The sequence below is a fragment of the Rhodamnia argentea genome, chromosome 10 (genome assembly GCF_020921035.1).
Source record: "Rhodamnia argentea isolate NSW1041297 chromosome 10, ASM2092103v1, whole genome shotgun sequence".
Taxonomy (NCBI): domain Eukaryota; kingdom Viridiplantae; phylum Streptophyta; class Magnoliopsida; order Myrtales; family Myrtaceae; genus Rhodamnia; species Rhodamnia argentea.
In genome coordinates this window covers 11443795-11458685 of record NC_063159.1, presented here as the reverse complement: position 1 = coordinate 11458685, position 14891 = coordinate 11443795, and the positions used below count along the sequence as shown (strand labels likewise).

Below are 14891 nucleotides of genomic sequence, written 5' to 3'. Positions count from 1 at the left end.
GGAAGGGTTAAAACCGGAAGTGCAGAATGACGATACAAATAGAATAATGCGCGACATACATACTCTCTCTCTCTCTCTCCTCCTTAAAAGGCCGAGCCGAAATGGAGCTCAAAGCTTTAGCTGCAAACTATGAATTCCTGAAATGATGTAACAGGTGGAGCCCAACAAGTTGTCGACGAAGAAGAAAGAGTGCGCACCAGAATTCAATACAACACCAAACTAAACAAATCGAATAACGCGAGAAATTGAATGCAACGCATGGGAATTTCTCTCCTCAAATCCAAACATCTCTTTCTTATTACTCAATTGCTTGGGTGGGGAATCGGATTCTCTTCTCCTTCTCCTTCTTCTTCTTCTTCTTGCTCCTCGTCCTTTTTTCTTTTCCCATTTTCTCAGGAAAAAGAAGAAAGGAACTTGAAAACAATACATTATAAAGATATCACATCACCATCATCGCCATCATCATCGCCATTGCCATTGCCATCGCCATTCATAGCACATAACATACACATACGTATATCAATTTGGTTAATACTTTTCGGGAAAGTGGGTGCGCGGGAGCGAGTGGAGCTTAACGCCAGGCGGATGCGACGGTGAGAGTTCGGCCGAGCCAGCCGAAGCAAACCCCACCATTCTCTTCTTTCACCGTGAATCCCGGGTTGACCCGGCTCCCACTGCTCAGCCTCGCCTTCATCGATTCGGCCACGTGTTGACTCAGTGGCTTCGACTCGAACCCAGCCATCCCCATCCGGGCCCTCCACTTCCCGAATACCTCGCATCTTTCCACCCGGTCCCTACCTTCGCAAGCAACCGAGTTCCGCAATTTCCGACTCAGCCCCTCCTCCGCCCTCGCTCGCTCCGAGTTGTCCCTCGCCACTGTGGACTCGATCGACTCGAGCAGCGCCCCGTAGCACGCCAGCGCCTCCCCCACGCGCGTCATGAATGGCGCCGTGTTCCCGTTCATCTCCTGCTCCACCACCGTCACCACCCGCGGCGCCAGGCCCTTCACGCGCCGGAGGAGCTCGTCGCGCGGGTTCTCCACGGACACGCTCTCGTCCGGCATTCTGTACAGCTTGAACGCGAAGTTCACCGCCAGCACCTCGTCGGGCTCGCAGCCCAGCGAGTCGCGGCTCAACTCGCTCAGCTTCTGGCTCACGATGTTGAATTCTAACCTAACTCCCATCTTGGCCGCGAGTTCACTCAGTCGGTCCCCGACCAACCTGAGCCTCTCCTCACTGTTCAAGTTATCTGCGAGCGTCGTGATCTTGAGGGTGGATTGACTGCCCGCCTGACGCGCGGACAGCGCGTGGAGGAGATTGAGGTACTGTCCTTCCTGACCAACATCGAAATCAATTACATGGAGCTTGTTAGCGGAGGGTTGCTCCGATGCAGCCTCCAAAATCGCGAGATTGGCAGCCATGAAACCGAGCTTGAAACAAGGAGACAGATCGTAAAGGGACTGAGTCGATAACATATGGTCCTTGTTGAACAACTCGGCCACGGGGGGTGGGTTATCAACGGGGCTCACGCGCGATTTAAGCGCAGACAGCATGTAATCCATCAGTTTCTGCTCTGAATTACCCTTGGGGTTCGGCACGGCAGACAAGCGCGTCAGGATCTCCGAAGCCACGTCTGCTCTGCCATCGTATATCGCCGTCGCAGCCTCCATTAGCGACCGCTTCGAGCAGATGGAAACCGGCGACGCCACGGACAACGAAGACGAAGGCGAGGACGACGAAGAAGACGAGGTCGGCGACGGAGATATCTGCTTCTGACCCGGACTTATGAGGGTCTGAATTGCCTCGGACCACTCGCTGTTAGTGTTAGTAACCACGGAGACGGCGTCCCCGTCGCCGTCCTCGTCATCGTTCAAGAGCTGCTTTTCGAGCTCCTGCAGACGATTCATCATCTTGTTCTCCGTCTCGGCTTGGTTAGGATTCACTCTGTTCTGGAGCACGTTCGCGAACGAAACTCCCGCCAGAGCTTGATTGCTCACGTGGATCGCCCCGTTACCGAGAGCAATGGGCTGCGGCCTGAGCTGTTGAAGGAGAGGAACACCGTACCTTTGCGCGGAGAAGCTCGCCGGCGAAGACAGCGCCGATAAGCTGGACATTACGTCGGGAGGAGAAACAGCAGCGGAGAAGTCCAGGTGAGAAATCGGCGAGGACTGCTGAGAGATTTTCGACCTCACGGAGCGCAAGAGGAGGCTGTTCAAGGCCGGGTTCTCTTGAAACTCCATGAGAGTCCGCTTGCCGATGAGACTCGGCCGCGGCTGCGTCGGTTGCGGCGTCATCTGAGAGGAAGGCTGCAGGAAAATCCCGGCGAACTGCGGCTGCGATCGGAAGGGAGACTGCGAGGCGGCGTTGCCGTTGATGGAGCTCATGGCGTTGGCGATAGATCTGGCGCTAATCCCACCGGTGGCTGTGTAGAACTCCGGGCCGCCGCCGCCGCCGCTTCCGCCGGAGAAGCCAGACGACATTCTGTTTCTCTCTCCCCGGGGGAACAGAGGGAACTTCAGAAGAAGAAGAAGAAGAAGAAAGGAGGGGGAGTTACGAGAGTTGGTACATAGAGAAACGCATATGAGAGAGAGGAGAGAGAGAGAAAAAGGAGCAGTTTTTATGGTGTTGAATTGATTCTTTGTTGAAGTAACAATTATAATGGAGGCCAATTTCCAATTAGCTCTCTTACCTTTCTCTGGTTTTCGTTTTCTTGGTCGATCAAGCAAACGTTAGGTCGGTCTTAGAAGCATATATCCCCCCTCGATCCCAGCCGTCCGTTGCAACTCCCTTCCCCATCTCGAGAATTTGTATGCTGAATCAACGGCGATCAGGTCCACCAGATCTGCTCCACGAGAAGGTTTTTTTTTTTTTTTTTCCCCCTATAGCTCGAACCCTTTTTTTTTTTAAATTCGCCCCGCTCGAGCCATGCCCCACGAGCCTCGGAATTCCCCGTGCAGCACACGCACCAATGGAGGTGGGGATATTCGGCGGAGTGTCAGAAGAAAGCCGCTGCGGTTGGTCAATCCACGGGTCGCGTGCGCCCACGAGGGCGTGGGAGATTGACGATCTGAGATGATCTTTTTCGTTTCGGCAACTGATCATCTGACTCAACAGTTACGGGACTAATTAATTAGAAGGCGAAGGCGAAGGGGATGGAAACCTAGGAATTCAACGCTGACGTGGGACGGCACCGGTGGAGCAGTGACGGTGTTGTCCGTCACGGCCTGTCCCTTTAAAACAACTGTTCCTCCTAGCTGGCTGGGTTCCCCGATCCGAAAATCCAACAGCTGGTTTCGGTGAACAAGACGGGCGGGATCCCGGTTGATTCCCGGTTGGGGCAACGGACACGTGTCGGTCGCACTGGCCCCTTTTGCGTCCGAACACGGAATTTCCGAAACTCCTAAAGATGTCTACGTTGGCCAAGCCCCAGCCATTAGAATATATTGCCCTGGAGCCCCGGGCAGATCCAAAAAGCGTTAACGAGATTTGCGAAAAAAAAAAAAATTAGTTTCGGTCGATTTAATTTAAAAGCTTATTTGGTTATTAATAATTCCTAAACTAATGGAATAGAATCTTCTTTTCGTTTGCATCAAAATGACTGTATTGCCACCGCCGCGTCTTTGTCTCTGTACGTCGCATATTAAAATATGAGAATCCATGCCATGTCGAAATTTCCCTTTTTCACACCGATCCGTCGACGTGTAACAGCTGATTTCCCATCCACAATGGAACCGGATGTGGCTTTTTTAGATTAATAGGAGTTGAAGACGCTGTAATTTGAATACGAGACTTGTTGTATCCAAATCAAACGCTTAACCTTAAAATATCCGTGCGATGCTTGCTTTGCCCCGGTCATCAATCAAATGAGGTTACTTGTTTAGAACATGGGACTGGTGGCATGCCGGCTTTAGGTCCCGGACTTGTGGTGCGGGCAACTTGGCTCGTAGAATTTTGTAAGAATACGCTTGGTTGTCTCGAAATCTAAATGCGAGTTATAACTAGACAACGTAAAGGGAGACAAATCGAGAGACGTCATCGATAAAGTAAAGAGCAACCCAGCTAGTGCTGTCCGAACGCGAGTAAAATCTTGTTCTACGCGGGAGCTTTACGCCTCCATGGGGAAAGAGATATTTACCTTCTACATTATCCTTTTTGTTTTTAAAGAACTAAAAGCTCTTGTTGGTTGTTGGTGATCCTCACGAAATAATATCCCTGACAAACTCTAAATTACAAGTACAATGATGAGATGACTTGAAACGTAAAAATCATTTGGTAACAAATGTGTGTAGTATATGTATCATGCAATCAACAATAATCATTGCCGAAAGATTATTATTATTTTTTTTGTATCCTCGATGAACTTAATAAAAGTCGCTTAGGGTTCGCTTGTTTGAAGAAAAATTATTTCTGATAATTTTTTTTTTCGATTTTTCGGTGTTTGGATGATGGAAAAGTAAATGATTAATGGAAAACGATTTCCATGAACTGAAAACCAGTAAATTTATATTGGGGAAAATGACTTCTCCTTCCGGCAAGAAGGAAATCACTTTCTTCAAAATCACTAACCGATATAAAATTAACCCTCTTTCCTTGAACATGATTTCCACAGAAAATATTTTTCTTCGGCACAAAGATTTCGGTGAAACAAACACGCTGTTAATATTTCATGGAATGACATCTGTGAGGACAAGGGAAAGTGTCACCACCGAAGTTGAAAAGTTAAAAGATGGGAGAGGTAATAAGCTCACTTGTGCTTTAAGTTCAAGGTTTGAGCGGAAGGCATCTCCAAGTTTCGGTGCATCCTTTAAAAGGTGAAGGACGAACTGCCATAGCCATGTCTATAGCTTAGAGCGGTGCTAATCTCAGTAAATTAATTTCTCGTGGCTCGAATTCAAATTAAACAAGATGTGATTGCCGAAACTCGAGGTTACAAAGCTTGGCAAGATATTACTAGCGAACGGTAGGACTAGCCCCTCAAGAGTGGTATAATGGATCAGGCTACCGGAGATTTATAATTCGAGAAATTAGAGATCACATTTTCGACTCCGACGAATTACATACAAACCGCTTTGAGTCGGGACCATCTGCATAGATTGAAAGCCTGTACTTAAGCGTAAAATATCCTCCATATAAATATAAATGGGCGTCTGCACTCATGTTCCTAAATATACTGTTCACTGCCAAACTATCCACTTCGGGGGTAATGGTAGGTTGGAACATGGTGAATCAGGTCTTGAATACAAACGACAATTTTTCTTTTTCCTGGAATTCACAGTTAAAGAAGATGGAAACGCCTAAAATTGTCGGGGAAGCCTGTTATGCATGAGCTTGGGTTGGAGTTAATTTGGCCGGGGGTTAGGAGTTTGGTGGAACTATTAGTTACATAAAATGTGTGGTGCAATGAGCAGTCACGTCGTCAATCACATATTTATTCCCAAATCCCCTTCTTTCGGTTTGATCGAGCTTCGTCTCGAAGATCGATTCAAAAGCTCAAACGATTAATTAACAATTATTACCCTATAAATTAAAGAGAAAACCAAATCTTTTTAAATGACGAAAGCGCCCATGTCACCGTTCATCTATCGGTAAAGACGAGTTGGTCAGGCCCTTGATGAGCTCGGGGGATATAAACTTATTGCACTTTAACTAATTTTAGTGATAAATCTTTCTATTGTGCCATTTGAATTTATCAGGCTAATTTGTCCAAAAAACGTTGACGTGGCGGTTCGGTTGGCGTCGATCGTTATATGTGGCGTACTGGCATTAATATGGACAACTTTTTCAAAAAATCTACTTATTTTTTTTTTCTTTCCTTCATACCGTTTATCGATCTTAAATGATAGCCAGCCACAAGCAATGCTTGAGGAGGGTTGGGCAAGGGCCGCCCTTGAAGGGCACGATCCCTCACTTGGATGAGGGCCGGCCTTGCCTAGGTGAGATCACCCTCGACAACCATCAGCAATGCTCTGGGGGAGAGGAGTGAGGTCGCCCTCGATGTTCACGATCAAGCAAGGATTGACTTCGCCCGGATGAGGGTTGCCCTCGCTCGGGCGAGGCGGCCTAGACGACCACAAGAGACTGTCGATTTTGTCCAATCTAGTGAGGGCCACCCTCACCGGTACTCGATTAAAAAAAAAAGTAAAGAAAAAATCAAAAACACCATAAATAATGAAAAAATATTAAAATATTATTGAAAAATCTCATGCTAGCGCTAGTCGTGCCACACTGAACGATCGGCGTCTACATCGGCAATTTTCGATCAAGATTGACCATGTTGACTAAATTGGCGAAATATGAAATATTTAGGACTCAATTGATACAATTGAGTTTATGATCAAGCCAAAGGCCAAAATTTAAGACTTTTGGAACAATTTTTTTGAGCTCGGATGACGGGATAACCATTCTATTTCAATACACCACGACACGCATGCGCACAGAGAGAGAGAGAGAGAACCGAGGGAGGGCCTCGCCACTTTCTGCGCCGGGTTCATCGATAACATATGTCGAGGGTCGACGAGACTCTAGCCGTTCTGTGGTGTTGGCACACCGCCTTCTCCCTTATCTCATGCAAATGATCAGACGAGCTCCCCATTGACTCGACGCCGAACCGAACTGTAATATCAACAATTTTATCCGAATGGCGGAGGGACCAAGTCCAATAAAAAGTGAAAGAGAACCAGATCGATGTTTAATAATTTGGAAAATAAGAAGGTTCATAGACATTCAGTTCTTCGCCAAACATAAATATTTTTTTTTGGGTCGAAGTTCTCGCACACTTCGGCGCAAATGTTTCTTCTACGTAACCGAACGGCGTTCTATCGTGCGTACGCCTTTGTTCATCGTACGTGGCCAAGAGGACATTTCATCGTACACTCGTCGGCGCACGACATCGAAAGCGTAATTTCCCACGCTCCGGTGGCCCCGCGTGAAACTGCAACTTTAGACAAATCGGCTTGGGGAGACGCATTTTTTTTTGGGCCGGCGAGGAGCCGGTTGCGTGCGGGCAAAAGATTACGGGGAAAATTGGTTAGCAACTTAAAGAAAAACCATCCGAACTACCTTACCTTCTTATCCTCCCCCGACTTTCCTCGAAATTGGAATCTGAACCCGTCCCTTCGACACGTGTCCACCTAAAAACCATTAAAAATAATAATAATAAAATAAAATCGCATGTTCCAGTTGTTCCTCGCCAAACACCCCCCAACCCACCTCCCGGGCATATATAATCCCGTTCTCCAAGTTCGGTACCGTAGTAATTCCCCATTTTCTTGTCTTGCTTTATTTTTATTTTATCTTCGACGGTAGGTTCTGGAAGCAGTGGCTTTGCTGAGGATGCCCTAACAAAGACAGGTCCGTGATTTTGTTCGTCGCTGTCCCTCTTATGTCGTGTTGATCATATATATATATATATATGAACAAAAGGAAAATGCCGGAAGTATAAGGATGCGTTTGGGAGGGACTTGGAGAAATGTAAAACCAGTTCCTCTCCCCCAATAGTGTTTGGATAATTGATATTTCGGTCTACAGTATTGTAAAGCAAAGTAAACAAAATAATAATAATGAAAAAAGAGACAACGAGCGATTGGGCGAGCATTGACAGAGAGGGTAGGGATAGTGGGCGGCGACTAGAGGCGACTGCCGACTCAGCGATCCTGTCCACGAGCCACCCTTATCACACTAGATTACCATTGGTCAATGCTCGGTTGGTCAACCATCGGCAACCAGATCTTGCGCCGATCGCTCCTTGTCACACCAGATCTCGACCTCGATGGCGCATCCCTCGAAGACCAGTATTTTGTGTTGACGAGCCTCGTCGTACCACATCTCCGCCAATTGACCCTCGGCTGGTAGACACTCGACAAACAAGTTTTGCGTGACGCTCAGCAGCTTCACAACTTCGATAGCGAAGCCGCCGACAACATCACATCTGAGACCCGAGGTCATTGGTATAAGGGTTGCTCGCGACTGCTTGAGTTTGCAATATCATGGGTCATTTGGGGGGGTAAAAGTCGGAATTTTAGTAAGTTTGTAAGGGCAAGAAAGGCAATTGAAAATATTCATCAATCTTAAAGAGGGCTGCAAGACCTGCTTTGGATTTGCCAATGCCAGATATCTTTCAGAGGGATCCAAAAGAATTTTACCAAAGAGCCTCAACTTGGACTTTTAAGAGGTCCGAACTCGCTTCCCAAAACTGCGCCAAACGTAGGTTACCATATACATATAAACAAACATGGAGAGTTTCAATTTGGATATTGAGATGAGTGGGACCCACAAATTAAATCATTGATTGCACTGTGTACCCACTACGGAATTGTCGCATCATTCTGTAGATATTCTTTTCTTTTATTTTATTTTATTTTTTATTTTATGATGGGGACGTTTAACTATGATGAACTTGGATAAGTTTGTATGATTGACAATCAATCTGAACTTTGCATTTTGTGCATATTAACAGTTCCCTAACATGATTTCTATGTCGCCACGGTTTACTTTGAACTTGCATTATGTATCAGCGTCATACATTTTCAGTGCGACCTCTTCATAGATAGAAGTGGGAGAATGGGGTCAGATTAGTCTTAATTAATGGTCACGCCAATTACAATCGAGGCACATAAGATATTAAAGAGAGCGAGATGTTTCGTGAAAGAAGCTATCGTGCGCATCAATTGCTCGGTTGAAATGGTGAAACCGTTCATTCGCATCGACACACGGTACCTATGGCGATTAGTTTTGCATGTCGATTATGAAATTTTGAAATTCTATTTGCCGACTCTTTTTCGGATATCATCCCATTACCACTTGGTATCGCCGTTGCGCCAAGATATCCGGCTCTCCCATGGTGTGAAAATGATCACAACCACACAAAAATAAGCAAGCAAATCATATCTCGGGGGCATTTTCGTCATTCTGCCGCGGCCGTACTTTAATTAAGGGAAAAGCTGTCGGGTTATGGGTTGGTGGAGACTGCCTAACAGAAAAACGAATCGGCCCCCAACTCCAAGCTCGTGGCACGGGAGTGGGAGGGCATTCTCGTCACATCGCTCTATCCCTGGTGGGGGACCCTTCCAATTCTTTAGTACGATTTAATGTTGTTCTTTTGTTCTCGTTGGAGCTCGCGTTGTGTGTACGAACACGCGCGCGTCAGGCGCCACGCGAAATCCACACTCCTTCTAGGCACGCATTCGGGCCGGGCGAGTTGGACCGGTAACGACGGAATGTGGCACGTAGAAAAATCCGAAACTTAGGTACGGGGTTAAATCCATTTGTCGGCTATTTATTTTTTTATTTTTTGTTTTTTGAGGAAACTTGACTTTGAAGTTCATTATGGTTTCAATGGTATGATATCGTTATGTGGTACATAGGCTCAAAGCTGCAAAAGGAGCCGACTCTCGATATTTTATTTATCTACTCCTAGTAAATGCGGCGCGTTACATGAACGTGATTGATTGAGCCATCGAATGATCTAATCCCGATGTTACAAGCCTCGTGTGTCATTCGGGAGTATTGTTGGGTTCGGGCCTAATGTCCTACTGATGGACTTTTGCTTAATGTGCATCAACAAAGTTGACTTGTGTTCATTTATAAGACTATATAGTTGAGCCTAAGCATCGATAACTCAATACTTTCACAGAACGAGGGGGAGGGGGCGGGTTTGCGGGCATTGAAGAAAGTTAGCATGTGTGAACTCTTGTTTATGTTATACCCTAACTCGATGAGAACACCGTCTTTTTACCCAAAGAACGCATTCTCAAATGTAATTATAACACAACTTTCGCGGGCGACATCGTTGACTACCATCACGAAAGTGGAGAGTTTTGTCCCGTAAGCTTAGAAGCTTGAAGTGCTAGAGAATTTGCTCTATTGGATTTGCTCGCTTAGGCTCTTGTGCTTGTTTCTTATGGTCAAGCGCTCCGTGAGTCTACGAGATTCCTCTCTTGCCGTTTTCAACAGCCAACTTATTTGAAATTGATTTTTCTATTAACCAGTGTCTTTGTATGTCTTCTCTCTCCTAATTCAGAGTTAAATCTAAATGTAGGTGCTATTTTATTCCAATCTATAAATAAATATCTAAATTACAAGGTGCTTGGTGCTCTTTCAACTTGCCGGTATTGTTTCTCTCTTGATATGGATGGTAGTAGGGATGTCGAACCTAGGCGCGCACCGCCTTCCGGCAAAGTCATAGTAATTGGAAAGAGAAATCTCAACGTGTATTTATTATTGATGTTGAAGCAAGATTCAATAATCAACCGCAGGTTGCACTTTGATGTTATGACAAACCCGTCTTTTTGGAATGAGTGAATTTATGCGAGCTGTTTTAAGTTGGTTTATCTTTAAAATTTACTGATTTTGTTGAATTTGCATCTTAATCTTGAAAATTATGTACCTCTCTTTTTATTTGAAATGAAAATTTCATTTTTGGCCAAAAAAAAAAAAAAAAAGTGGTCCACAATCTAAATCAACTCACGTTGAAGATTGCTATTAAGAAATTCTCCTGGGGAATCGACAAATGAAAATCCTAAACAACATCCTATTCCCACTCATTCGTCGCCTAGTTGATTGTTAATTACGAAGTTTTGGAGAACATGGCGTGTCCCTCCTAAACAGTAAACAGCATCCTAATTCCCACTTGTTAATCGTCAAGTGGACATTCAATTACGGGATCCTGTGCCCGGGACACCTTTCCCGTACGCCCGCGCACATACGTCGGTAGGAAATGCTCGATGAGCTTTGCCCCATTCGGATTCACATTCGAAAGAGCAGAAGTCAAGGAGAGGCCGCTGGCGACCGACTGAAGGTAGAAGAGAGAAGAAAATAGAAGAAAGAAAAAGAAAAGACAAAAAAATATTAAAATATTATATCATTTGAAGGCTGGTGTCGGCCGGTCAAAATTGGCCGATTGACCGAATTGGTACAACCGTAAAAGATTTAGAACTAAATAGGTAAAAGAAAAAAATTAGGACTGAATAGGTTTATAATTTTTTTATTGAATTTTCCTAGCCAAATTGACAAATTATTAAAAGGCTTGAGATTAAATTGGTAAAATTGCCAAAAAATTCCTAAACCTATTGCAATTGTGTCAATTTAGTCTTAATTTTTTTTTTGCCGATTCAGTACTAAAATTTTTACAATTGTATCAATTCGATCTATCCGGCCAATTTTGACCGGCCGGCATTGACGTGGATGCTAATTGCAACAAGCGAGGCGAGCGGCTTGAGGCGGTGGCGACCTGCCAGAGGTGACGGCAAGCCACTAGCGAGGCCGACCCTCATCGGCCCGGAGGAAGAAGAGGGGAAAAAAGAAAAAAAAAGGAAGAATAAAATAAAAAATAACAAAAATTAAAACATTATTGACGTGTACGTCGGTGTCGTCCGACCAAAATTGATCAAAAAGGAAAAATAAAATAAAATATTAAAATATTACATTGTTGGATGGCTTGTGCTGGTTCATGACCATGTGAGCGCTGCCTAGTCATTGGCACAATTATTAAAAGTTTAGAATTAAATTAAAAAAAAGGTTAAATTGACATAATTATAATAAATTTAGAATTCTTTTTATAATTCCCCCCGTTAGCAGCGAGGAATAAGGAAGCACCTGTGTTTTTCTCTCTAAGCATTAGCCGCACGTGCAGGTTCCCGAATTGACTTCCTGGACTGTGACCGGCTATAGGCGGTATCCGGAACGGGGAAGTACATGGGGGTTAAGCCTGAGCTGTCAATCCCCTAAGTCTCACCGTGGGGCCCTGATGGCGTCATCCGACACTGCACAACTGCAAAACCTTCTTCGCTGCTCTTTCTTCCTCCGTCACATAGCGCCGTAATGAGGGCATTCAAGGCTCCCCTCCGGCGAGGGCTGATCGGGGCCGTTGGATTCGCTCCTCGGTTAGATCTCGTCAGAGGAACGTGTCGTGTTCTGAGTTTGTTCGTTTGGTCATAAATAGGGTTGGGGGGGACTGGGGAGGGCACGTGATCTCGCACGTGCACCCAATAGGCGATGGTGAAAATCTCTCTCGGAACGGGGCCGCAGTTGCACCAGCAGGTTTTACCGTACGCTTTCTTTATCTGCGTTCTGCAGTACTTTCTCTTTCCACAGAGGGCAGTCTTCTGGGTAAATTGCTTTACCCATTATTTTTTTTTGGTTTTTTCAAGTATATCAGATTCTGACAAAAAAAAAAAAAGGTAAATCAGGTGGGGTTTTGGTATATTTTGATTAAACGTGGGATAGTTTGGCTACCAAGTAATACATAATTTCCAGTAAATTAAAAGTGCGAATCTTCCTGCATCTTATATTCGACACCACTAAGTATTTGGAACTTAATATCTTGCATAATGATTCGAGTTCCGATCGCATCTTATCTAATTCATGAAATTCGTAAACTTTTCGAACGCCTGAATATATGCATTCGCTTCTTATGAGAATTTAGATGTGCAACAGTTGTGAATATTCGATAACGCAACTGATTTTCAAACATAAGAGTCACTTATCTAATTGTCTTTGCCATTAGTGATATTAATAAGATCGCAACAATAGTAATTATAACTTGCTTTTTTCTTTTTAACATTGAAAGTAGAACAACGGTCGAAAGTTTTGACTTGAATCATTTATGGCGATGGCAATGAAAGCAAAAAATACACATGAGAAGAATATAGCAGTATTGATTAATGTAATTTCCATTTCTTTTTTCTCACGGTAATGTTAAAAATAATGAGACGACTAAACAGAAACAAAAACAAAATTCGTTAACTAAAATTTCCTCTTCGGGGCCGTCTTAGATACGGTGACGTAGCTTTACGGCTACCGTATGGTCAACATTTGTCCAGTGACGCGAGCAAAAAGTGTGTATCACATATCGACGGGTAAAAGTAAATCGACGAATTATAAAGTCGAGAAGCGAAAACGATTGTTGACGGAAGACGCTGGACGGAGACGGAAAATATTTTGCGAAAAGAATAGCTTAAATCGCTTATATAAATGAATACAAACATGAAGACATAAATTGTTCATTGACGATGAAAACATATTTCATTGACTAATTATTTCAAACAATATAATCGATCGTTTTCAGAAAAATATGTTTCAAATTATTCATTTTATGAGACACAAACGGAGCCGAATACGAAATCCAGTACCAAAGAGACTAGACCACTTCACTGGTCCATACTTGTCGTGTCAAACGGGGTGAATTGGATCGCCGGCCTTCGCCTTTGGCCGGCTGGCAACGGGTTGGAGGAAGAAGGAGAGAGGAAAGGGAAAAGAGAGAGAAAAAAAATAAGAGAAAACAATAACTCAAAAATATTTTAAAATATTATTAAAAATTATCCACGTAAATGCCAGCCCACTAAAGCTTGTTGGATGGATTGAATTGATACAAATATAAAATATTTAGGACTCAATTGATAAACAAAATTATGATTGAATTGGTATAATTACAAATTTTATAATTTTTTTAGTAATTCTTTCCACAGTTAATCAATAATAAGGCAACTGGAGCCAAAATAGACCAGTACTCAACAGTTCCAGCACAAAAGCTGCGCTCCTGTTGTTTTCGATACTTCCTGAGACTTTCACCGTTTTCGAAAGTGAAGCAACTAGACACGCTCAAACCAGAAGACAAGTCACTCATGCCCTTAATTGAGCACAGATCCACCACTATAATTGTAAACATGACCATCGCTCACACGATACAAGAATTTAAAGCATAGGCGAAAGGGAAAATGATCACCGGTGATGAGATGCCCGCGGCTAGATGCCAACGGTGGTGCTCGCCGTCCCAGGGGTGGGAGAGGGCGAATTGGCCATCAAAGGACAGGACGATGTCTCGAACGAAGTGGGACTAGCTGGAGAGTCGACGGCGCCGGAGGCCGTAGATCTTGTCCTACCATTACCAGGGGAGGTGCCAGAGGATGACGAATTTGGCGCCACAGCGAGATTGGGGGGTTGCGTGTGGGTACAACCTAGGCACATTTAAAACTCATATTCGATTGGGCTTTAGAACTCTCAATCCATTTTGACCCACATTTTAAAGCTAATTTAACCCCGTGCATAATAACCCAACTCATTATATGTGATTTATTCGATCAATACTCGAATAAATCATAAGATTGGTTGGGATATGATAACATCAGTCTCGCACAAATTATTAAAGCAGCGAAAGATGAACCCATCGACGTGGGCCCGCAATGAAGTAAGCAAAACCCGGTTCTTGAACCGAAGGCCCACTTCAATCCGGAAGATGCATGGGACCAGGAATCTCGAATAGGAGCGAAAAAGGGCAGACCGCCCTGGGCCCATTAGTCCGGATCGTTCCGGCCACGTCCCTGGGTTTCCAGCGAGACAGGACGAAACATGGGCAGCAAAACTGCAAAACCAAGAGATACACCAAACCAACGTACTGGGAAAACAACCCCGCGACACCAAAAATTGAGAAACACTAAACTAACAAATCCAACGTAACTAGTCTTTAATCAACCATTTTATGCCTGTCGCAATATCGGCCTCGCCGGTCGTGGCTAGCTACGAAGCGGGATTCGGAGTTGGGACTGAATTCTGTGTCAAAGTTGGACAGCTCCATTCATGATGAGGATCATAAGGAAGAAGAAAAAAAATCATAAAAAGAGTAACGAGAGAGAAAGAGGCAGTAATGGAGGAGAGGAAGAATCTAAAAAGTGCGGCCCATCCACTCTAACGTGGTAAGACGGGCCTACTCAATTATTTCTAAGCATCATTCATAAATATCAATTAGACTCCGTTTATTTTTCAAAAAATAAATTATTTGAATGTTTTTCTAAACAATTAGTTCTCTGCATCGTTTGAAATAATTAGTCGATAAAAAATATCTTTACTGTCGACAACAATTTATGTCGAAATATTTTCGTGGGCAGTGAAAGTATTTTT

The 14891-nt window shown here is 44.3% G+C and overlaps 1 protein-coding gene across 1 annotated transcript; it reads right to left on the bottom strand.

The window, feature by feature from the left end:
• Positions 1 to 202: 202 nt before the first annotated feature.
• LOC115742690 (scarecrow-like protein 8) lies at positions 203 to 2648 on the bottom strand. The gene is made up of 2 exons (XM_030677130.2): positions 481 to 2648; positions 203 to 447 (listed from the first exon to the last, which is right to left on the bottom strand). The coding sequence occupies exon 1, from the start codon at positions 2477 to 2479 to the stop codon at positions 572 to 574; it is 1908 nt and encodes a 635-aa protein (XP_030532990.1). The 5' UTR covers positions 2480 to 2648; the 3' UTR covers positions 203 to 447; positions 481 to 571.
• Between the last annotated feature and the right edge of the window lie 12243 nt (positions 2649 to 14891).